The sequence below is a fragment of the Aythya ferina genome (genome assembly GCF_964211825.1).
Source record: "Aythya ferina genome assembly, chromosome: 3".
In the NCBI taxonomy this organism is placed as follows: domain Eukaryota; kingdom Metazoa; phylum Chordata; class Aves; order Anseriformes; family Anatidae; genus Aythya; species Aythya ferina.
Window position 1 is genome coordinate 16,664,771 of NC_140298.1, and position 24,062 is coordinate 16,688,832.

Below are 24,062 nucleotides of genomic sequence, written 5' to 3' on the forward strand. Positions count from 1 at the left end.
GTTGCCAGACAGACAAAACCCTGAAAACCTCCCCTTTTGTTACATTCCTCCTCCACAAGCTGTTCACTCACTTTTAGCAAAATTCACCTGTCAGGAACTCCCACTCGTGTGGGTTTGGTGATGACAGCAATCTTAGAAAATGCTTTGTGCACTGCAAGGCTTTCACCTCCAGGACCTCAGATTCAAATAACTTTCTACTTCCAAAAGTGACAGAATTGGTAACTTAAAAGAGTGGAAATTCCCTTTAGGGTTGGGAAGGGTGGTACCCAGAGCCTTCTGGGCTACCCTAGGAGTCCGGTCCTCCCGTGGGTACTGCTGCGTCTTGTTTTTTTTTCACATTGTGAGAAATGAACAAAGATGCTCCTTCACCTGCTGACTTCGCTCATCTTATTCCTAAAGAGTTGAATGATGAGGAGATTACATAAATGAAAGAGCTGGGGGGTTCTAGGAAGCAAATGCTGCTCTCCGTTTTCTGCTCTCCAAGTGCACTTGCCTGAATTTGGAGTAACTTCATTGAATTCCAGGTAGCAGCCAGCCTAATTAACCTTACACAGTTACTTTCAGATGTATGCTAGGAGTCAAAAGAAACTATATTAATTTTACAGCACAATTTCAGTTGTGTTTACTGAGTCAAGAGCTGAAATAAAGGAAATATAAATTCCTGTAAACCATTGACTAGCTGGAAATAAACTTCAAAACTGAAATCTATTTAAGCAAGTGACATTTTAAAAATTATTTTGTTCTGGGTTGAGAGGAACTTTCCCTTCAGCACATCCAATAATTGTGAGTGCTTTTAACTAACCCATCCGATTTTTGATGTCAGCCCATTTTTCTAGTGTAAGATCTTTGAATGTAGAGGACTAAAAGCCATATATGAAGCTAAGTGAACTCAAATCTACTTGTGTGTTATATACAGCTTGCAAACAAAATTGAGTGGACGTTTTTGGCTCTGCACCCCTTCATTCACACAAGCAGGGTTACGGCGCTGGGCAGCGCAGAGGGCTGGCAGTCAGCAGCATCACCGAGTGGTGCAAAGGCACTGTCTGGGGGTGCACAGCGAGTGAGAACCCCGAAGAACCTGCTCACCATGCTCACTGAACATGCCTCTGTGGTTTTAATGCTGTGCTGCACAGCCAGTTAAAATTGCTGTACCTCTGGTAGGGTAGCAGGTTGGAGATGGCACTTGGATTGTTGCCTTTAACCTCTTACAAAGACTCTTGAAATAAAAAAGAGAAAATGCTGCCTGGAAGATGTGTGTGAGTATTATTCTCTTTGGAGCCAGCGCTGCTGTTGTTGCTTTTGATTGCATTCGATTTTCTTTCTCAGAGAAAAGTTTCTTCATGTGTGAAGCATGCTCAGTCACCAGCATATGGTTCGGTAGAGCTCGGGGGGGTGACTGTTGTGACATGCTTATAATGCACATGGCTACCATCTAGTAAAGATGGCAGCAAACCCATTCTTCGCTTTGCAGGAACACAGAAAGCAGATGGAAACTGTTTGCTCTGTAAACAGCTATAAGGAACTCCTGCTCTATCTCCCCGGTTTTCGTTCAGATCAATAGGATCCTTCTGTCCAAGGTATTAAGATAAATCCAGGAAATTTTGGTATTGATTAAAGAGAGACATTTAAAAAAAATCAATCATGCTGCAGGCAGAGAAGTATTACTGCCTTGAATGTGGAGGCTTGTTAATCTTGCTAGATAGGATGGAACCAAAGTACAAACTCTTATGGTTCACAGCCCCAGCTCCTGGTTCACAGTCCCACGCTTCTCTCACCCACCTCTATACCTAATTAAAATAACCCCCAACAAGAGCTGGTGCTTGGCACAGGCTCTTCAAGGCACCTGCTCCTGCTGCATCCCAGCCAGACACACAACCTGCAGGCACTGATTTGACAGCTCCTGCTTGCCAAAACGCACAAAAAATATATGTATTTCCTTGTCGGGAATGGGAAAGAATGGAGAGGGGAAGCCACCAAAAGTTGTGCTGAGCAATATGACAAGAGGGAAAGGGCTGCTGCTGGCTGCTTGGTGTTGAATTCACCACTGCTAGGTATCATCAGACACCGATGCTGTGAGTACCAGTTCCCCTGGCATTTGTGAAGGGTTGGAGAAGTTAATAACCTCAGAAACATTCAATTTCCTCCCAATTAAAAACATAAAATCCTCCATCACAGAATATGGGAGAAAAAAAGCTACTCATCTGATAGAAATTCATATTTACAGAAAATAGCATGAAGGTTGGTGCTTGCATAGTGAGACAGTTACTGCTGATTTATTAGACCTTGTACAGTGTAATGTGGGGCTTTAATGGTATTTTACATTTTTCAGTGGTTCCAGTCACCCAGCTGCAAACCTTGGTGGCTTAAGATGACTGCTGTTGCATTTTCCTGTGTTTGAATGTCCTTCTCCTTCTATCACTGGTGGACATCTGATCATGCACTGAGAAACACACTGTCCCATACTTTGCATGTCTATACCCAAGTCGGAACATGCATTTTGTGTGACTGTTACCTTTATATAGGAAGATTACATGAAGGTTAAAATCTAGCTCACTCTAGTTGTGTAACCACTGATTTTGGTAGAAAATTAGGCTATTGAAATGAGCATAAGTCAAAAGCCTTCACCTGGAATGTCTTTTAAATTAGTGCTATAGAAACAACCACAGGCTTTGTATTTTGTATTTGCCTCTTTGCTTTCATGGGGTTTAATCAGTTTCACACAAACACACAATGTATGTTGACACCAAGAAGGATGATTTCCTGAATGCTTCAGCCCCAGAGCAATAGCAAATGATAAGGAATACTTTCTATTTCGGCACATTTACAGAAATAGGAGAGCCAGTCCCCTTGTCTCCCCCCAGTAGTTGCTGATGCTGCAGGTGGATGCATGTTGTGCAAAGTTTGACACCCGTGTGCTAATCGCCACCTCGGTATCAATTAGTTTTGCAAAATACCACATTTACAACTTACTTGGTGGAGGAAATTATATTGACCTTATGCTGCCAGCAAACTAGAGAAAGGAATAACAAAAAGAAAAGAACAGTAGTAAATGACATGCTTGTGTTTACTCTGCTAAGAGTAGACATCTAAAGGCGTCTCTTTGCTTTCAGTGGCAATCACTTTCCCATCCTTGGGAGAACACAGGAGAAGTGATTCTGAGACACTCAGAAAGGCCCTTTCAGTAGGAAATAAGCGGGAATTTGATAGTAGGTGTCTTTCAGATGATGAATTTTGGCTAAATGGAAGTGTCCAGGAAAGGAAAAATGTTTAGCCTAATATGCTACAGATTAATTTTGACATGCCAGAGAGAACAAACCCAGGAGCACTTCTCAGGAAAGGAGCATGGGGGGATCACTTTGCCTTTTCCACACTTCTGGGCTCTCCCCAGCTTACTCCCACATTGGCCATACAAGTTCTGAAGTCTTCTCCTCCAACCCCAGCTCTGAAAGGAGCTGCAGTCACCTGTGTCTCCTTACACTGCCTGGGTTTACAGTGTTCTCCCCCATGCGAGATCAAACTGATTCCTCTGAATTATACAGAGGAATAAACACTCACTCCTGAAATCACTGCAAATCAGGTAAAACCCATCAGCAATTATACAGGATCAAGCCAATACTGGAAAAGATTGTTCATACCCATATAACGAGGCTCAATCTTTGCCCTTGGCTCTTAGTGACTGCAAGTGACATCTTGATTTTTTATCAAACTTTATATTTTTCCTCCATCTCCCAAAATGTAGTTATAATTAAACAACCTCTCATGAGCATCAGCTGTGCTATTAAAGAAGAAATTAAACATTTCTAAGTAAATCTAATAGATGATGGGAAATTTTAACACAGCCATGAGATCTGTGAGATCATTTAAACAGAAATTACCTTATGTTAGAAATGGCAGTTACAGGCTGTATCCCCAGCACTTCAGAGGAAATAGAGGGAAAAAAAAAAAAAAAAAGTGAAGAATTTCTTCATTATTTCTAATCTCAACCTACCCTCTTTTAGTTTAAAGCCATTCCCCCTTGTCCTATTGCCACACCCCCTGACAAGAAGTCCCTCTGTAGCTTTCCTGTAGGCCCCCTTAAGGTACTGGAGGTACTGGAAGGCCTCTGTAAGGTATCCCTGGGGCCTTCTCTTCTCCAGGCAGAAAACAACCAACTCCTTCAGCCTGTCTTCATGGGAGAGATGCTATAGCACTCTGATCATCCTCATGACCCTCCTCTGGACTTGTTTTAATAGGTCCATGTCTTGTGCTGGGGGCCCCAGAACTGAATACAGTTCTCCAGGAAGGAAGCAGACTAGATGGCGAAAATCACCTCTGACCTGCTGGCCATGCTTCTTTTGATGCAGTCAGGACAGAGTTGGCTTTCTGAACTGCAAGCACACATTGCTGGCTCACGTTGAGCTCCTCATCAAACCAAACCTCCAAGTCCTTCTCCTGAGGGCTGGTCTCAATCCACTCTTCACCAAGACAGTTTGGCTCAAAATCATAGAATATTCTAAATTGGACTGGGACCCACAAGGATCATCAAGTTCAACTTCTGACTTCACACAGGACCACCCCAAAATCAGACCATATGTCTGAGAGTGTTGTCCAAACACTTCTTGAATTCCAGCAGGCTTGATGCCATGCCCACTTCCCTGGTGAGCCAAAGAGCTTTTTGGGCTCTAGCAGCCAAAGACAGGTTCCTGGCTGCCCTTTAAGCCAAGCTGAATAAATCCATAGCAACTCCAATGGAGGAGACTTGGGAGACATTTTCTAAAAACATCATTTGATTAAAGGATTTTAAAGAAATTGTCTTTGCCCCCCCCCCCAAAAAAAAAGGCAAGGAGAAATGGTGCCATGCCAGAACCTCTTGTTCAGAGTGATGCTGCTGCTCCCAGCAGCTCTCTGGCTGTCAGCCCCTTGGCTCAGCACTGGTCATGGAGGCATCAGTCTGGCTTTCAGCCGCACTTTGCTTTCCACCGTGCTGGCTGACTTCCCGGTGTCTAACAGTGTCTGCCTCAGGAGCAGAAACACAGCTTGTGGCAGTGAGGGCAGGAGTGTCACTGCTGGTACCCACTGCTGGTAAACCAAGGATGCTGTGGGCTGGGCAAAGGATTCCCAGTGCTGGAGTCCCAGGCAGCACTAGCAGTGCCCCATGTTGCCAGGAGATGAGTCCACAGCACTATTCAGCATTGTCAGTCATCTCTGCTCTAAATTTTTTCCAAACCCCAGAAATTACAGCTGGGCATTATTAGCCTCAGCCCTATACCCTTCAGTATCTTTCTAGCACCCCATTGATGATCAATATATCACATCTTCTGCCCTGGAAGCGTGGCTTCCCAGAACAAGCTCTAGCTGCCAGACAATTCAAGTCTCCAAGCTCTCTTCTGCTGCAGTTAGGCAGCACAGCCCACAGGGCTACATGACAGGGTGGGTGCCCTCGTGGGGACCTGCCCCTGCTGTTCAGCAAATTCTGTCACTAAAACCCACCCCACAGGTGGATGGGCACTCCACCTGCAGAGAGAATAGCTTCAGGGGGAAGCCAAAGGCTGGTCTCCTTCCAAAGCCATCCACAAACACCACAAAATCAACAACGATGTCCATTCAGAATCTTCCACTTCTCTAATATGAGGCGGGTAAAGAGCAACATCTGAATAAATATCTTCTCCAGAAACTACTTTTGTCCCCTCAGGCCATTTTAAAATAAGAACTGCTAGCTTTGGGGATATACTGAAGGAGACACTTGTTGTGTCTCTGAGGCTGATTTCTGACAAGCCTTTGAAGCTGCTTTGAGCAGTACTGGGTTTACCCCCACCACCACTCTCTCAGCCTGCCATACAGACCATCAATAAATACCCATCACCACCTGCCTGCTCACAGGTACATTTTTAATGAAGCCTGATAGGAGGGTGCAGAATGGAGGGAAAAATATTTTCAAAAAGCTGTATTTAGAAAAATGAACGTAATACATTTTTATTTGTATTACCCCCACCCCCCTTTTTCCCTTCCTCTCCCCTTTGATTCCTATTTATACCAACTCAATAGTGCAAAACCCAGATATTTGCTGCTGGCTGTCTGGAAGCCAGGTGGATTCACAGCTGTGCTAGAGCTGAGGTCTCCTTTGCCAAGGACAATATCTACTTTTTGCACTATTTCTATTTTTACAGAGCTCATCATGCTGGGACCTAATCAGTGCCCAAGCAATTGGAAAATGGGATCTGCTGTTAGCTGGCAGCCCAGAGCCAGAAGAGGAAGCCAAGCTGGAGAACAGTGACGCTGGTCTGCAAAAAACATGGCCAGCATTGGCAAAGCCTCTGGCTGGCCAGCTCTGCTGCAATAGGGTCTCCTGGACGTAGAGCACAGTGTGGGCAGAAAAAAAATAATCATATCCACCACCCCCCAAAAGCAACACAGTTCGTCACAGTGTTATTTGGAGGTTCATGCCCAGTGCACCAGGCCAACAAGCACACAGAGTTGGAATCCACAAAGACAGCAAATATTGTCTTACCCAACCTTCCCCCCACCTTGGATTGAGTCTTTGCACTAACATACCTTGTAGGCCTCCTGGTGGTGTTCTAGCTGCTTCCTTAACTGCTAAGCCAGCTTTTCTGCTCCCTATTTTTGTGCCGTGATCACCTTTTTGGTGGGCCTAACAACGCATTACTGCTATACCTTTGGACCTTTGCAGTGCCTCAGTGCTTTGTAGTTAAACTGCAACATTTCTGGGCTGTGCTCAATTGGTCCTCCAGCTGTTGTCAATAGCCCTTGTTCCCACCAGGTGGCTCCATGGGCATGTAACACTCCGAAGGCATGTTTATAAACATTGAGGGCCTTCCCTTCTGCTAATCCCAAGGCGCTAGTCAAGGCAATTAATTCAGCTGTTTGTGCTGAGGTGTTATGGGGTAGTGGCTTTGCTTCTACAGTGTCCCAAGGGGTCACAAATACCACCAAAGGTAGTCCCAGAGCCAGTTTTCTAGCCCCCCGGACTAGGAGAACAGTCGCTGCTACTGCCCTCTGGGAAGATGGTAGTCCCTTACTCGTCTCATCTAGCAGTTTGGAAAAGTAGACCACGGGTCTTTTCCAGCTTCCCAACACTGTGGTCATCACCCTGGCCGCCACCCCTCTTCATTCATGCACAATTGGAAATTCATTTCAGTGCATAGCATAGTATGGTCTTCCCACAACCCACACTCAGTCTGGCTTCTCAGGTCCCAATACGATGCTATAAAAGCACTAACATACATCAACTCATAACATTTTCCTTCCTGCAGGCAAAATAACATTCACTGCAATATAGTATCATAATTGAAGGATCCATTATCTGGCCATTGTTCCCCACCATCCAGTTTGTATTGAGGCCACTTCTGCTTACAATGTTGCCTAATTTTACCCTTTGTCCTATAATCACCACCAAATTTAGACCAATTTTTAAGGATGCATCCAAGAGGGGAGGAAGGGAGGATCCTGGACTGACTGCTTCCCATGTTCCCTGCAGCAGCTGCTCGTGCTCAGCTTTGACTTTAACCCACCGATCAGGTCAGGTAGCTCACGGGGCCATACCCTATTCTTGCCAAACCACAGTGCCTACATGTGAGGCTGACAATTCACACTCCAAAAACCCACAGGAAGATATAAATTGTACTCACCAGGCTGGTGACGTTCCCCTTGACCCCCAGACGTTCGGTGGATTCCTCAGAGCAATGCGCCATTTGCCACTTGCTGGCCCTGGGCTTTTGGAGGGCATAGGCCAGACCCTGATAAAATCACAAGTGCATGCTCAGTCTCTGGTGTGCTCTCCTCCAACAATGATCTCCCCTGCTTCTGCTAGCTCAGGGCTGCCAGTCCCCCTGTTTTCTACAAAGTTTCCTTTTTTCATCAGTTTAGGACTACAACAGGCCATGGGTGTGGAAGAACCAGCTCCTGCAGGCCTGGGGAAGCAAATATGAAAGCAGTAGGTTTCTGTGTGTTGTGCAGGGCCTAGAGCTAGCCTGTCCTACTTGCACAACACATCTCAAAGGAGCACCACAGCCCCGGGACACGGACAGTCATTCATTTCCACATAACCAGGCGTTCAGTTGTATGACTGCTACAAAATGTTGCGTGCTCTGACTCTGGGAAAAGCTACAAGAGATGGTCAATGGATCACCCACTTGTTGGAGCACCTGCTGTGGTATTTGCTGCTGGCTTATGGTGTGGAGGCGGTAGAATTCATTATAGCTGAATAGGAGATCAATACACAACTTAATTAAGACAGATGGTTGCAGGTTCTCCTCATCTCTTCGGAGATATTAGGAGTGCCATACCTGGAGCTTTCTACTGCTCTCTGTCCTCTTTAGTTGCATTGCCACATTTACACTAAATTACAACGAGGAATTTGTTTAAGAAGTTAAAGGGCTCTGTAGTTATTCATGCTTTTTATTTAATTACTTTTTTCTTTTTCTTAATTAACCAAGTTCTTGTCTAATGGATTGAGCAAGAGCAAGGCAAGAGGAAATAGCAGTTCCCACAAAGCCTTCATTACTGCAGCTGGTGCTGTGAGTGATTTCTGTGTGCTCACAGCAGTTCAATGTCATGCAATGCTGAGTGTGAAGGCTGAAATTAAGTGACTTTAAGTGAAATTAACTGACTACCTCACATTCCCTGAGAGCAACATGTTTTGCTTGTACATGCAGTATAGGCTGAAGCTTCAGACTAGCCCTGGTGTGGACATGTTGTGTTCTCCCATATGTGCAGTCCCACAGACAGATCCAAACCCACAGGCACGTCCAAATCTCCAGCGGGCTGAAGATGAGCTCCGTGCAGAGCTGCGTACAAGGACAGTACCACATGCTGGTTCAAATGCTGTACAAAGGCTGTGGGCAGAGTGCTGCAAGAATATAAATTTATTTAAAGAACAAAAGCAGAAACTGTTTTTCCCTGAAATAACAGTTGCACCAGCTAGTCCTGGTTTCCTCTGGCTTAATGGGTAAATTCTGGATGTATTTATTTATGGCCAAAGCCCTCCCTGAGGGGAGGCTGGCCCAGATGCCAGTGGATCAGCAGCTCTGGGCTTCATACCAAGCACCCCTCCCACAAACACCTTCCTCTCCTAGAAGAAGAAATCCTTCCAAAGAGCACATTTTTAGCCATCATCTGCAAATGTCAGATTAGTGTACTGGTTACTGTATTCCCCAAAAACTTTTGTGCACATAAAACATCTTTAAGCAGCTTGGCACCTCACCTGATTTCTTTTGACAGGGGAAGAAGGAAAAGAAAGGTGATAAGAAGTTCATCCCACAGTATGTATGGGAGGGGGATTAAGGTCCTGTATGGCTTTACTCTTTCTCATGTAGGCAGAATAAATAAGCTTCTGGTCACTGACTATTCAGTTTTCACTGCATTGCTGGAATCCCTTAGAAATCAGTAAAACTAAACTTTACAATGCTAACGGGTGAGATATTCACAAGCTTCCAAGGTTTTCCTGAGAGAAAATAACACTTTTACCTACAGACAATAAATTTAAGAGAGAGAGAGATTAAACCATGGAGAACTACCAAGAATAGAATAATGTAGAGCCATGGGCCAAATCATCAGCCACTCTAATCTCAGTGAAAAAAAAAAAAAAATTACTTCATGAAGATCCTCCAATTCACACCAGATAAGCACTTCTCTTACAAGAGAGATTACTGAGAGATAATCCTGTGTCTCTCAAAGATAATAGCACTGCCATTTTTTCATAGGCAATGGTGCACCATAACACACTGTGCATAAAATCCAGTCCCTGCAGTGCAGAAAGCAGCGGTTCTGCAAGATTTCCTTTTCACAAATCAATTTAATTCTTGTGAGAGAGAGAAAGAAAAAAAAAAAGCTATTAAAATGCTACTACAAGTAAAACTGTAACTTAGAAGCCTAGGATAAGACTCAAATCTGTTACAGCCAATTTAGCTCTGCTTTGCTGAGTGATGGCAGGTCAGAGAGAGCCTGGGGCTATGCAGGAGCTGCAAGGTCCTGTCTGCCCAGCACTTTTGGGACTGGGAGCATGGTGGGGGGGGACTGCTTAATCAGTGTCTGCTTAATAAGTGACAGTCATCTTCTGTGGAAGCCTCAAAGAGGTATATTCAGCCTTGGTGGCTTTGTTTAAATCAAAGGTAATAAGAACACTGTGTCAGTGGCCACAGGCCCAGCTCATAGCATTTTCAAGAGGTCTCATGGAGTATGGAGAACCAGTGGTAGAGACCAAAAGAGGCAACACCATGGAGCCAGCACATCTGGAGCTACGCTCTGAGAAAGGGCAAGAAGAGTATGCATGAAGGGTGGGAAGGAGGTGAAACCAGGGGCTTCATTTTCTTGTCAGAAGGATGGAGTGAGTAACAGGACACCTGCTGCAACCACCTCCCAAACCCTCTCACCCTCCCCAACAGATCCGTTTAACAGCTGGCGCGGTAGCAGACTGTCTTTCCCCCTGGTAGAGCTGAGATGCTTCCACACACCCTGTGTGTGCACCTGGGGGTGTACAAGAAGCTGGAAGGGGACAGAACCAGGACAACTGACCCAAACTGGCCCAAAGGACATTCTGTACCATATGACACAATGTGGGACAACAAAAACTGGGAGGATTGGCTGGGGGAGGGAGGGGAACCACTGCCTGGGGACAGGCTGGGCATCAGTCAGTAGGTGGTAAGCAAGTGCATTGTGCATCACTTGTTTTTATATAGTTATTATTTTCCCTTCCATTTCTATCTTATTAAACTCCCTTTAATCTCAACCCACGAGTTTTTACTTTTTTTCATTCCCATTCTCTCCCCCACCCCTGCGTGCCTATGTTTACATAGCACACAGGCACAAAGTAGGCATGCAGTTTTTAAATGTTATTTATTGCTATTAATATGTAAGTTAATTGTTACATTGCATCACAGCATCCCTGAAGAGATTGATAAATGCCACAGAAAAATTAAGATACAAGATATGACCCACAACAAGCAAGAAGGGTGTGAGCTTGAAAGAACTATTAATGCCCATGGTGAAAACAGGAGCAATGCAGGGGAAATGTTCGCCTAAGCACAGGATATTTACCCTCAGATTTTCTCTCCACTTGTTTTCAGGTTTCCAGCCATCCTTACACAGACAGCATGATTACATCCTTATGGAAATGGCCACATACATCCACCAGCTCAACCCAGGTGCCACGGCATCTTTTGCCATGATAGTAAAAAAAAAAAAAAGCAGATACAAACAAGGCTTTTTGGCAAATAGACAGCAAAGAGAGACAAGTTCTACCTGCAAGGGTCACAGGTATCTCATGTGGAAATGAAAATACCTCTCCCATTGTCTTTTCTGGTCTCAGGTTATTATGACCACTTTTTTTCCTTATTCCCAGGCCAGCTAGATGCAGTCCTTCGATACATGACCTGACACTGCTTCAGATGCAAAGCAGCATCTGCTCCCTCTTGTTGGTTTTATTCAAACAAACCTGCCACACTGAAGAATAGCAAGGCTACTTTTCATAAGGTTCTGTAGCCATAGAAATCTCCCAGCTTATGTACCATAGTTGTACGTTTTGTATATTTGAAAACTCATTACATGCCATGAAAACCAGTTCGAACTGTCATCCTCATCATGTATCAAATCAGAAAATATCTGCACACAATCCTAGACCTCAGCTGAGCTGCAAAGGCAGCATCTCCTCCAGTAGAACGAGCTCCCACACAGGCTTCACTAAATCTGAAGGAATTAGGCCCCCAGCATGTCCAGTTGCTTACATTTATCAACCCAGAACAGCTGTGTAAACTAAATTCATGCCGGAGCTAGTAAGCACAAACTTAGGCTCACAAAGCCTAGGCCAGGAGAAGACCTGTTCCCTGTGAGCAGATGAAAGCAGAGGCTGAACTGCAGGTATCTGAAGGTCTCTCACTACACTGTTTTAGTGCATCTGTCAGTGGGAAAGGACTCATCTTGGTGTTTTCTTGCAATTTCTGCTTCCAAAATTACCTTGGTTCCAATAGAGGAAAGAGATACAGAGACATTTATCAACTACGTTATTTGCAATAAGCTTGCACAGCTGTAAGTAGGAATTGATGTACGGCAGAGCTGAGTCCCAGTACTGCTAGGCTGCTACCTCTAGATTTGTTAGCTTGGTCCCCAAGTCCTCCAGGCATAACTGGAGCAGGCTGACCACCAGCCAAGAGGTGAGCCCAGCCTTTTTTCCTCATCCTGGCTACCACGTATTCCTGCAAACAAGTAGGCTGCTCCATCTCCTGATCACTGAAAGGTGGGTGGGAAAGCAATCAAAAGAAATAAATTCCTTCAGTGTTTGATCACGTGTGCTCTTTTCTTTCATCCCACCTAATTCAATTTCCTTAATAAAGAGCCTTCGAGATGAACAGTAACTGAATAGAGACCGCACCTGTAATAAAAATTCACTGCCAAGCTTTCTCAAGGGAGCAAGCAAAGAAAAACTTGCATCTTTATTCCAGGCTGACAGTGAAGCAGCCTCACTGCTTCTCAAAAGCTGTATTATTTTGTTATGAAGTTTCTATGTCTCTGCATTCTTGGCACAGCTCTGTAATAACAAGAGTAGTTAGTTCTGGAATTGCTCCTCATAGGTGTTTCTGGAAGAAAAGTTAAATTGGAATTAGCAAAAATAGCCATCTTCCGTTCGCATGAAATCACACTACCTGCAACCCAGTTTGCAAGCCACAGCGACATATGGAGACTACTGCTCCTGATCATCTTTTGCTTATATCTGGCAGCCTCAGTACATTCAGGAATGGGGGATGGGGAAGCACCATGTAGCAGCAAGATTGGTTGAAAGGATGAGTTTTAAAATCCCAGTAACTTGCAGCTTTCTTCCTTGTCAGTGTTGAAGAACACAAGGTGGGAGCAAACTACCTGAATTCTCTTTGCTCAGATGCAGAAGTCTCTTTTTGTGGCACAGAGGTGAAGGTGTCACCTGAAGCTGGTCCTGTCAGGGTACCCCATCCCTCCCCTGTAACACAGGAGCACCGCTTTCACCCCTGGGGAGGGGAGAATCTGGGGCCACATAAGCAGCTCTATCAGCCTCCAACTCCCATACAAAAACAAGGGCATCATTTCCTGAGCATACTGCAGACATGAGGTGCTGATGCATCACAATCAGTATGGAAAAAAATGGACACTTAAAAAGAATAAATCCAGTAGGCATTGAATAAAACTAGAAATCAGGTTCCAAGCAAGAAGCAGTCTTTCCTGCACGTTTCTCTGTGATGAACACCTTAGCCAAGGGCATTGTAGACACTTAACAGGGTCAAAGGGAAAACAAGAAGTTCCTGGAAGACAAAACCACTGCCTACTATGCCTGTTTCCCTCATCAGGGACAGGAACTGACATCTCTCATCAGACCAAGGACACCTCAGTATACCTTGGAAGACATCGTAAGTACCAGCCATCCAACCAGTTCCTCACAGTGATCACTTACTGTCCTGACTGCCCATTTCTAGCAACAGTTCAAGCACTTCGATCTAATGTAAACAAAGCATCATTGCAGTACTTCATGCTCTAAATTGACTCTCACGGTATATTATATGTATTACTCTGTTTTGGGATTGCTTGTGCTTGAACCAATTGCACGTAAAAAAAAAAAAAAAAAAAAAAAACAGCTACATAGGTAGGTCCATATCTGAAATAAAAGCAAAATTGGAACTATCAGAAATAGCCATCCTCATGCTCACATGAAATCACACTACCTGTAACCCAGTTTGCAAACCATTTGTCATCACTTAACAGATTTTTCCATTCACACTTTCCAGACACAGCTACTGAATACACTTATCAGCTGTGCTTTCTGTAAATACTTTATTTTTGCTTTTGAGAGAATGCTTTCTGATTTAAAGACCAAAAAGGTGTTATGCAGAATGTGAACCGCTCACAAACCATCCTTTATTCTGTTGAGAAGTGCATCTCTTTTCCAAGTTCTTGTCTAACCACAAATGCTATTCAACAGCAAGCTGACCACCACCACTCATTTATGTCAATTGTTAGAATGCTGAAATGCAGACTACTGCAACAGACTAATCCTTTGTGCAGTTATAACACAGCTTTAACAGCAACATTATTGCCCCCAGCATACAAACCACTGATGTAATCTCTGCTACAGAAAACAAACAAACAAACAAGAATTTTCATGACATCTTTGGCATAACTTTATTCCTATCTCAATGCAATGAACACCTTTTCCCATTAATCTGTTAATATGGGTAGTTTTAAATATAGGTAAAGCATTCTAGAGCTACAATTTAAAATGCTAAATATCCAGAATATAAACCTGTATCAGAATGCTTTCAAAATGTCTCAGTGTGAGTAGTAGATTAAAATAAATACATAAATGAATCAATGCATACTTTCTTCATAAACAGACTTGACAAACTAAGACCAACTCAGAAGTTCCAGTTAAACTATAACTTCACCTCAGCCTTTGCTTACGTTACAAAATTATCCAAAAAATGCAAGTTACCACCACTCGACCATGAAGAATAAGCCTGTAGTATATTTGACTCAAGTATTACCTGCCCACACATTAAAACAAAAAGAATTCTCTTCCAAAGCTCCACACAGGTACACCCACAAAAAATTTAAGACATATCACTTAGGATGCTTTTTATAATGGAACGCTAAAAGAGCATTACTAAAACTTCACTGAATTAACGTCAATCGCACCATAAAAAAAAAAAAAAAGATTTTGTGTATGGGCCATTGCTTTTCAAGGCTGTGGTAGTTGTATGCTATCTGAAGTGTTATGCTTTCTGTATTTTCTATTCTTCTGGTAAAGCCTTACCTGTTTTGTTTGTACAGTCAATAATTCTCTCACTATGAAAAAAGCCTTTTATTGAAAACTTCTACAAGAACACAAATGATCACAACTAAAGCAGGAATCTAGCACAATAGGTGCCAATTTATTTATTTTTTTTTACAAAAAAATACAATCCAAGAGAAAAAGCCTACACAAATCAGTATGAAATATCAAAGTTCAAAAACTACACGACAAGAAAGTAAGAGTTCTTGAAATGTAAGGAAAAAAATCTTCAAGCACTTCAAGAGCTGCATCCTATTCTCACATTTTTCATGATGTAACTTTTGTTCGGGAAATTATTTCATTCACAAAACTGTTGTTCTTTGCCAACACATCAGTTCTCAGCTGCTTCAGCTTGATTTTGATGTCTTCTTCTGACATATCTGTCAGGGGCAATGCTTTCACTTGACTAAGAAAATCCTGAATGATCTTTTCACCTTCCTAAAATGGAGTGAGGGGAAGACAGAGGAAAAGAAAACAGAATATTTAGATTATTTCCGGAAGCTCTTTTCCAAATTATACCATAAATACAAAGTATTATTCAGCACCAGAAACTTTTTGCAGGAAAAAATTTTTGGACTTGCTTTGTGGTCCTGACACCAGAACAATACGTAGTTATACTGATATCAGGAGTCCTGTCCCAAACACAAGCTGATCAGCAGAAACAATGGTTGCCATTGAGAGCTCCTACAGGTATTCCACATTTAATTCCAGTACACAACCACAGTAGGAGAGGTTTGCAAGCTAGAGAGGCTGTATTATCCAAACTAGTTACTTTTTGGGAGAACTGTAAATCCAAATCAATGTTTCCATATGCAAAAGCAAAGAACAAATTGTTACCAAGCAACTGGAGAGTGGCTCTCAGCACTGAGAACAGATGATAATTAAGTTTTATGCATATGCTTTTACACAAACAGGCGAAGTGGAAATTCTAAACAATTTGAAATGAATAACAAGAACAAACATTTTAATGAATTGTGTTCAGGATTCCTGTATCAGAAACAATTTGCCCAGAACACAGATTTCTGCCTAGTCCTCTGCATTTTCTACATTAGCTACTCTGCCACAAAGCATTCATACTTTCATTTCAATATTTAGGAGTAATGCAGTGTCCATTCAGTGAGGAATTCTCCAAAGCACTTGGAAATATAATAGTACAATTGTGTTTCTAAATATGTTAATGAAGGTAGACAAATTGCCTGGACAAGAAATCTAATGCTATGCCATTCTATTGCCTAGAGAGTTTTCAATATATTATGTATTACTGAATTATCAAAGAATAAAACATGACACTGTATTTGTCATAAGTGTTTGCCTTGTCAATTTAATTTACAACAAATTAACATCACACAGCCAGATCCAACTGATTTGAAAAATACTTCACCGTGGTATCTAGAAAGTTGGCAGAGGAAAGGTAATAGAGCAGCTGATGTAGCTGGAGGGGGGAACCTCCGCATACCGACAGGTAAGACAAAACAGAGATCATTCCTCTATAACACTTCTATCTGTAACATTCTTACTGAGACAAGGAAACATGCAGTGGGCCTCTGGAACTGAAAATAAAGTAGCAGCCTCTTTCTGGAACAAAGGCTTTTTAAAATGTAGAAAGCTCTTTGGATATGATTAACACTTTAAGAACAGATCTGAACAGAATCACGTTGAGCTCAAAGAAATTAGTGCTAACAAGCCCTCAGAAAAAAAGGGAGGAGAGCAAAACCAGGTACAACCCACCTGCAGAGCCAAAAATAATCTAAACAACAAGTAATAGAAAAGCTACAACTTAAGTCTCAAGAAATGTTGTATATAAACCAAGTAGCCAACAAAATCAATGAACACAAAAGAAAATCCCACAGAACAGCTAGAGACATGGTCCTGTGAACACCTTCAGTTCTATGCCAATCACACCAACTGCTGATCACTATTCTTTCAGGAAAAGAAATAGATATATTTAATTCTTATGAGCAAGTCTTTAGATAAAATTCTTGCCCTAGCTTAATGTGAAATGAATTAAAACCAAAACTCACTACCATTGAACATCACTTCAACTCATAACAAACTTCATAGCTAAAACATTTTATTACAGGAAAACAGAAGCACATTTAATTATGATTATGCTTCTGGGGAAAGCTGAATCCTAAAACTATTTTTGCTTGAGCTACTCCAGCTAAACAAATGGGGGGAAAAAAAAGCATTTATTTTGGCAAACCTCTCTTTCTCTGTAGAATTTCTTGGACGGTGGTTCTCCTTCAGATTCCTTGGACTTGCCAATGTTTTGAAACTCCTCCAGTTGCAGTGCTTTCTCTCTTGCACTTTCTATCACATGTTTTGGGAAAGCCGCCAACTCTGCTACATGTATTCCAAAACTCTGGTCACAAACACCTGGGTTGAGAGAAAAACAACCTGTAAAGAAATCTCAAGAGGTGACAAGGCCATGCACACAGAGAGTTATGTGAACAAACTTATAATAATTCTCTATTCTGAAAAAGTGTGTGATATAGTTTGGTTTTCACAGTATATTTTGATTTAGCTTTTAGACTATATATGATAACACAGATTAAAGAATATGCTCTTATTAAATTAAGCTGTATTACAGCAGTAATTGCAAAGGTAGAAGTGCTTCAGGAAGAAAGAAAAAAATTCAGACAAGTTTTCCTCTTGTACTTGAATGAAACAGAATGATTTTTTTCATGAGAGTACTTCAGCAGAATCTGTAGAAAATAACCATCTGCATCATTTGTATAAATATACAAAAACTGCATTTATGCTTACATATTAAAAAAAATGGTGTGGTACACTCTCAATCCTCCTCCTCCTCTTTTCTGTCAGTCCCACATAGCTTCCTAGTCTCCAGGAGGAGTTTAATTATATCAAAACCTTTCAGCTTCATGTTTACACTGACTTCAATTAATATACTGTTTATAACATTTGGTTGAGAATGAAAGTTCTCACACTTGCTCAGAATACGTCAATTATACACAGTTACATAAAATCATTTGCACTTCGGTATCAAAAGCCTTTTGTTACAATCCATCAACTCCAATTGTTTACATTGCCATCATTCCAATTGGCCACCCCAAATATTACTATACCCTTTTAATTCTGGTCTTCAGCAAGGAGTTATAATAAATGATTTATACATTCAAAATGACACTTCACTAAGCATCTACTAAATACCGGGTAACTGAAGAATAGGCAAAGCAAAATCTGGTATTTAGATTTTTTCTGTTTCATCAACATTGTAATCACTCAGGTTTCTTAAAAGAAATTAAGATTTTTAAGCATAAATTAGTTTTCCTGATTTTATATTAAGAACATACACCTCTACAGACAAAGTTAACTCAGATTTCTGTTGAGAAAGTCCTGAACAGAGGCCTGGAAAAAGTTTCATGTCTTGTCTTTTACATTTAGTTATACATTGCAAATGACATGAAACCTGTTATTTGTTTCAGAACAAAACTGGACGTGAGGAGCATACACTCACCTTCTTGCTTTAACAACACAATTCCTCCAAAAGGGAAAGAGCACAACACTAAAAGCAAAGCTTTATATGAAATGCATCCAGTTTAAGACTAGCTATTTTAAGATGAAGATTTTGTAATGTTGCACCTAATCTGACTGAGGTTTAAAAAGATACAAACTATTGTGCCTCTGTGCTCAATAGCTCTTCCAAGAAAATTGGTCACATGAGAAAACACTACACATACAAAGAAAAGATGTGTATGACTAAAACTGGGAAAACAGGTTGAAGAAAACTATGAAACGTGGCTTCTAGAGATTTCACCAAAGACCAGAATAGATGAATTGATACATATTTAAAAAAGGAGGAGGGGATCCAAGATGTTATAAATGGCTCAGGATTCAAATTTGTTCTTTATGGACACGAATTGTTAAAACATTCCTCACAAAGAGATAATTCACTCACCTACTTGGGGCATATTATTATTTTTTTTCCTATCACAATATTTGCTAAGTTTACCTTTTCACCATTTATACAGTCTTACCTGCCTTGACACGGTAAAGCATTGTCAGTGTGTCATCACTGGTTAGAGCAGTAACGTGTAGGTTATTTACTGTTGGCACTTGATCAGCAAGTGCTGTCAGTTCATGAAAATGTGTAGCAAACATACAGAAAGCACAGATTTTGCTAGCAATGTATTCTGAAATAGCCCATGCCAAGCCAAAGCCATCGTAGGTAGAAGTTCCTCTTCCCAGTTCATCAATGATTATTAAGGAGTTTTCAGATGCTGTCCTAAAAAAGAAGAGCATTAAGTTTGAGAAAAGCACAATCTCAATATGGTTATTCTGGATATTGGAGTACCAGAAGTTATGTTCCATATTAGGCTTTCTTTGGCCCTTTTAGACTTTGCATCCCGGTAGCACCTCTGTATGACCACTGAAATAAACAGCAGGCTACTTCAAGAACTTACAGTCCTCCTATAAAGGAATTGATATAATCGGCTGAGAACCTACATAACAGAAAATCTTGAGATGCATCGTTCTTAGAGCACATCCTTTCCAATCAACCCTAACCTACAAAAACAAATAAACACAGGACTTACCTAAGGATTGAAGCAGTTTCCAACATTTCAGCCATGAAAGTAGACACGCCTTTCAGCTGACTGTCTCCAGCTCCTACCCGAGCCAGGATACAATCCACAATGGTTATTTCTGCAGAGTCACAGGGTACAAAGCACCCAATTTGGGCCATAAGAACAATCACCCCAGTCTGTCGGATGTATGTTGATTTTCCTCCCATGTTAGGGCCTAAGGAAGAAATTTTGCAGAGGAATTCAAAAACGTCATCTTTCACCGTTCAACATTCTTTTTAAAGGAGAACAGGCTCTTAGAACAAAAACCACGGAAGCTTCTTACTCTTTTGCCAGGAGAGAGAGAACCAGACTTGTCTAACAGGTGCAACAAGTAGCTCTACCAGCAATAGTAGAGGCGGCATATCTTACTGAATGCTTTTCTTTGTTGTGGTGCGGGTTTGTTTTTTTATTGCTGTTTTTTGTCTCAGAAGTCATATAAAAGACATGTTCATACCTAATCCTAATAAGCTTTCATTTTAAAGTCATCAGCATTGCTGCTTAGGAACAAAAATAATTTGCTTTTACTTCAAACTACAATTACAATTTGTCTGCAAAAATTAAATAGCTTATTTACAGACTGGGTACAAGCTTTCTGGTAATTTAAATCACAATCTAAAGGGATTCGGAATAATCAAAAACAGATATTATGAAATTATATTTTAGCTAAGTGCAAATGAAATAAAAAGTATTTTCAAAAAAATGATTATTTGACTTTTGCTAACCAGAAAAATAAGTGCAGTGCCATGTGTTTATTCATATTCTCGCAGTTTTTTTGATCATGTTAGAAATGTTCATCAATCATTCTCTAATTTCAGATCTTCGCTACTCAGAATGTGTCAAGCACATCTGAATGAAAATTAAAACTCAATTAAATGTATAAACACTAAAAAATGTTTCCCTGTATACCAAAATTATCTTAATTACACCAAGAATGGGGAGAAAAAAGGTAGTCATTAAAACATGTTTTGCATTTTAAATCAACTTTATCACTAAAAGAAAACATTAACAAAGTGGGTGTTTAAAATCTTGTCTACAGAAGATGCCTACGTGGCTACGGTACAACTGGTGCCTAATGGAATTTTCCAAATCACTTCAGTAGGTTCAGGTTCTCCAGCTCCTGAGGTCATCTGGCTTGTGAAGTGACATTCAGTAAGGCACAGAATAGAAGTATTAAGGAATTAATTTCTTACTTCCTGGTAAGAAATTACTTCCTTCACAGCTGCCTCTCTCTTCTTCCCAAATGAATACTTCTAAATTACTGACCACCTTCTCCGAACAGTGCAGTGTTAACTACAATTGTAAAATCTAATTCTATGATTAGTAGTTTAGAAGACCTATTTATGTGCATAAGCTTCCATAATATCCACTACCACAGGAATCATTTGACAAGAACCCTGTAGACACTTTTAAATATATATGTATAAAATAAACAATAGGTTACATATATATATATATAATAAATCAGTTACAAACATACAACCTTCTTTTCCAGAGCTAAATCTTAGCCTACATACACACACATGAATAACTCTCTAGTTGCTCACCCTTTGTTGATTAGAGAAATTGTTCTGATATAACTTCTCCCCTCCCCGCCCTTTTTTTAAAACAAACAAACAAAAAAAGACTAGAAATATTTCTTTAAAAATGTTAATATCTAAATGACGAGAAAAAAAGGTACACTTACCAGTAATAATGTGGAACATCTGCTTGCCCTTCTCAAACGTAATGTCATTGGGGATGAAGGCCACTTCATCTTGCACTTCAATGCAAGGATGCCTGGCACCTTTCAGCACAATCCTTCCTTGTCCTTTTTCCAAAATGACAGGACGGACATAGGGCACTGGCGCTCCATTTGACACATGAGCAAAACTGACAATTGCATCTAAATGAGCTATTACATCATTCATAGTCTGTATTGGCTCTGCATAACCTGTTTTTGATTACAGAGAGACAAATTCAATGTTTCTTTTATTATTGTTGAAAAAATATCTTAAAGTATATGCTGAGCATCCACATTTAATTCATCTGCATTAAAATCTTTTTTCCACAAGATACCAGTCACCTTTTGTGACAAACTCTGACGCAACCTTTAAGTTTCCGTACTTTGAGTACAAACGGGACTTTGTCAGACTCAGAAAAGAAGTGTTTTGCCTTAACAGTAGGCAATGACAAACAGCTTATCTTAGTGTGGGAATGCAAATACTATAACAGCAAGAAGGCTGGAAATTCAAGCCACTTCCTTCCCCAGTAATACGCTGAACTTTGCAGCAAGGGCAATTGAGACAAAGCACTGACAACTCAGACACAGCTCTGTGCAACCACTTATGTTTGTGCAGATTATGTTATGGAGTGGTCTATAAGATACAGTGATCTCGGGCGACTACATTAGATGACCCAGGAAGCCCAGTATCAACTTTGGTTTTAAGTTTCTATGTTTTGTGGGTTTTTTTTGGAGGTAGGGGAGATGGGAGGGGCTTCCAGTGAAAGGGATGATGGCCTATAGAGGTAAAGCATGTAACATCTGCAAAGGAGATGCATATGTAGGAAAAGCTGAGGAGTGACTTTCAGAAAGACTCTAATTTTTAAAAAATATATTCACTATTCTAACATCATTTCTTGAACTTTGCTAGGCATAGATCATTAAAAGGACTTCAAGTCACTTTCACTACAAATTAGACCCTTCATCCAGTCTTTTTCATTAAATTGCCTCCGCTGTGGAAAGAAAAATGATTTTTTTCTATTACTGCACACTACAGACCTTAAGCAGCAAGCCTTTTTTTAAACATACTAGGTATTTATAGGTGACATAGCTATTCCTGCTATATAATACTCAATTTAACTTTCCAGATACATATATAAACCTCACCATGCTGCACATGAAAAAACGTCACTTAAAGATTACCAAGATTAAAAAAAAATATTTTGTAATTTACTGGCAAGCTCCCTACCATAACAGCAGGTCAAAGATTTCCACTGCAACTTTCTATGTTTAAATGTATTTACATTCAGATTTAAAATTGCTTACCCAACTTTAATACATTTGCCCTTAGCTTAATATTCATTAGGGCTTTCACTTTCTACTTTTCCCTTTCAAGGACCTGATCTAGTGGGTGGCATCCCTGTCCATGGCAGGGGCGTTGGAACTGGATGATCTTGAAGGTCTCTTCCAAACCAAGTCAATCTATGATTCTGTGATTTGTTCTGCTGGAACTTGTGTTTTTAGGAGATAATATTTACAGAATCCTCCAGACAAACCTCCTAGTATATAGTCTCATTTTGGTAAAGAACCGTAAAGATTCTCTTGGAACAAAAATACATGAAAATTAATTAGGAAAACAACAGTTTTTTGTTGTACTATATAAATGATGACTAACTTGTTCTTCTATGGCATACCAACATTATTTCATCACAGTCATGAGGTCCGGTTACCTCAGTTCCTTGTTGCCTTTTACCTCTTCTGCCTTCTACCTAGCCTGCTGTTTGGGTGGGGATGCCAACAGTCAGAGGGAAGATCATAGATGTGGCTTTTATGGACACATTTTTTCTCCTTGTTAAGGGACACAGGGCACATGCCCCATCACTGCACAGTTGTAGCAACTCCAGGAAAAGGTCTGACCAGAAGACACCATATTTCAAATTTCAACAACTATCTGCAGACTAAAACCCATTTCACACATTAATTCTTTGGAGAAGTTTAAGGTCCTTCTCTGTGTAAGGACCTACAAAGTCCTCCCAGGATTCCACACTGTCATACACATCACCACTGATGCATTCACCTGAAGCAATATTAATGATTTCTTTAACAATTGCATCCTGAGCCTCTTCATATTCTTCTCTGTTCTTTATGTATTCTTCATTGACGGCGCTCAATTTGCTGTGAACAAAACCACAACATTTAGAAGTTGTGATGTCCTCTGTCTTCACTGCTACAACATGTAACTTCTGACCGCATCATCTATGAGTCAGTACCAGAAATCCTCACCTGTTTTAACAAGTGGGTTCAACCCAAAGACCACAAAACAGCTAACCTACAACTCAGCCAGGATATCAGTAAGATTAATTCTGAGTTGAAAATCATCCGCAAGGGCCAAACCAGCAATTCTAGCAACTCCAAACACAAACATTCTTAAAATCTTACAGTGCAGTTATTTGTTATGGACAAGCTATGTGCTATGAATTTTCTCTTTAAACTGAATTTTCTGGCCATCTTACAGCAAGATGTGTCACACTGTAGAGCTGGCAGAGAAGACCTCCCGCCAAGAAACTAAATAGCCCAGAGTCCTGTAACGAGCTTGTCAGAGCTGAAGGATTATTTAAGTTCTCTCATTCAGTAAAAAACTCAGTGAACTACTGTCACTAACAACTGGTTCTAGCCTTCAAAATAGGGTAAAGCAAAATTAAGAGAATATGTAAAACAATTGTTTATTCTTCTCAAGCTATTCATCTTACGTTTTGGAAGCCAGTAGGACTGAACATGAAACATGGATATCCAGGTAGTGCGCCTTCAGTATAGGTAGAAACCTTGTACTTACCACAGTGTCTACAGAAACAACTGTAACTATCAACTAAGCACAGAGAATTCTGCTTTGTTAGTGATCCGCAACACTTTTCCTTATAAAAGTAACAGATGACAGTTAAAGTAGAGGTTCTAAGTACCATCTCCTATGTTCTGGAAAAGCCTAACTTAATCA

At 40.9% G+C, this 24,062-nt stretch overlaps 1 protein-coding gene across 1 annotated transcript in view; it reads right to left on the reverse strand.

Annotated features, from left to right (window-relative positions):
- Nucleotides 1-14,864: 14,864 nt before the first annotated feature.
- Nucleotides 14,865-24,062, reverse strand: part of MSH2 (mutS homolog 2) — a 33,595-nt gene continuing 24,397 nt past the window's right edge. The window contains exons 11-16 of the mRNA XM_084513093.1: nt 23,148-23,245; nt 21,056-21,301; nt 19,342-19,546; nt 18,784-19,031; nt 16,989-17,161; nt 14,865-15,223 (exon numbers count right to left, since the gene is read on the reverse strand). Of these exons, the coding sequence (XP_084369219.1) occupies nt 15,053-15,223; nt 16,989-17,161; nt 18,784-19,031; nt 19,342-19,546; nt 21,056-21,301; nt 23,148-23,245 (1,141 nt within the window). The 3' untranslated portion in view covers nt 14,865-15,052. The remainder of the gene's footprint in view (nt 15,224-16,988; nt 17,162-18,783; nt 19,032-19,341; nt 19,547-21,055; nt 21,302-23,147; nt 23,246-24,062) is intronic.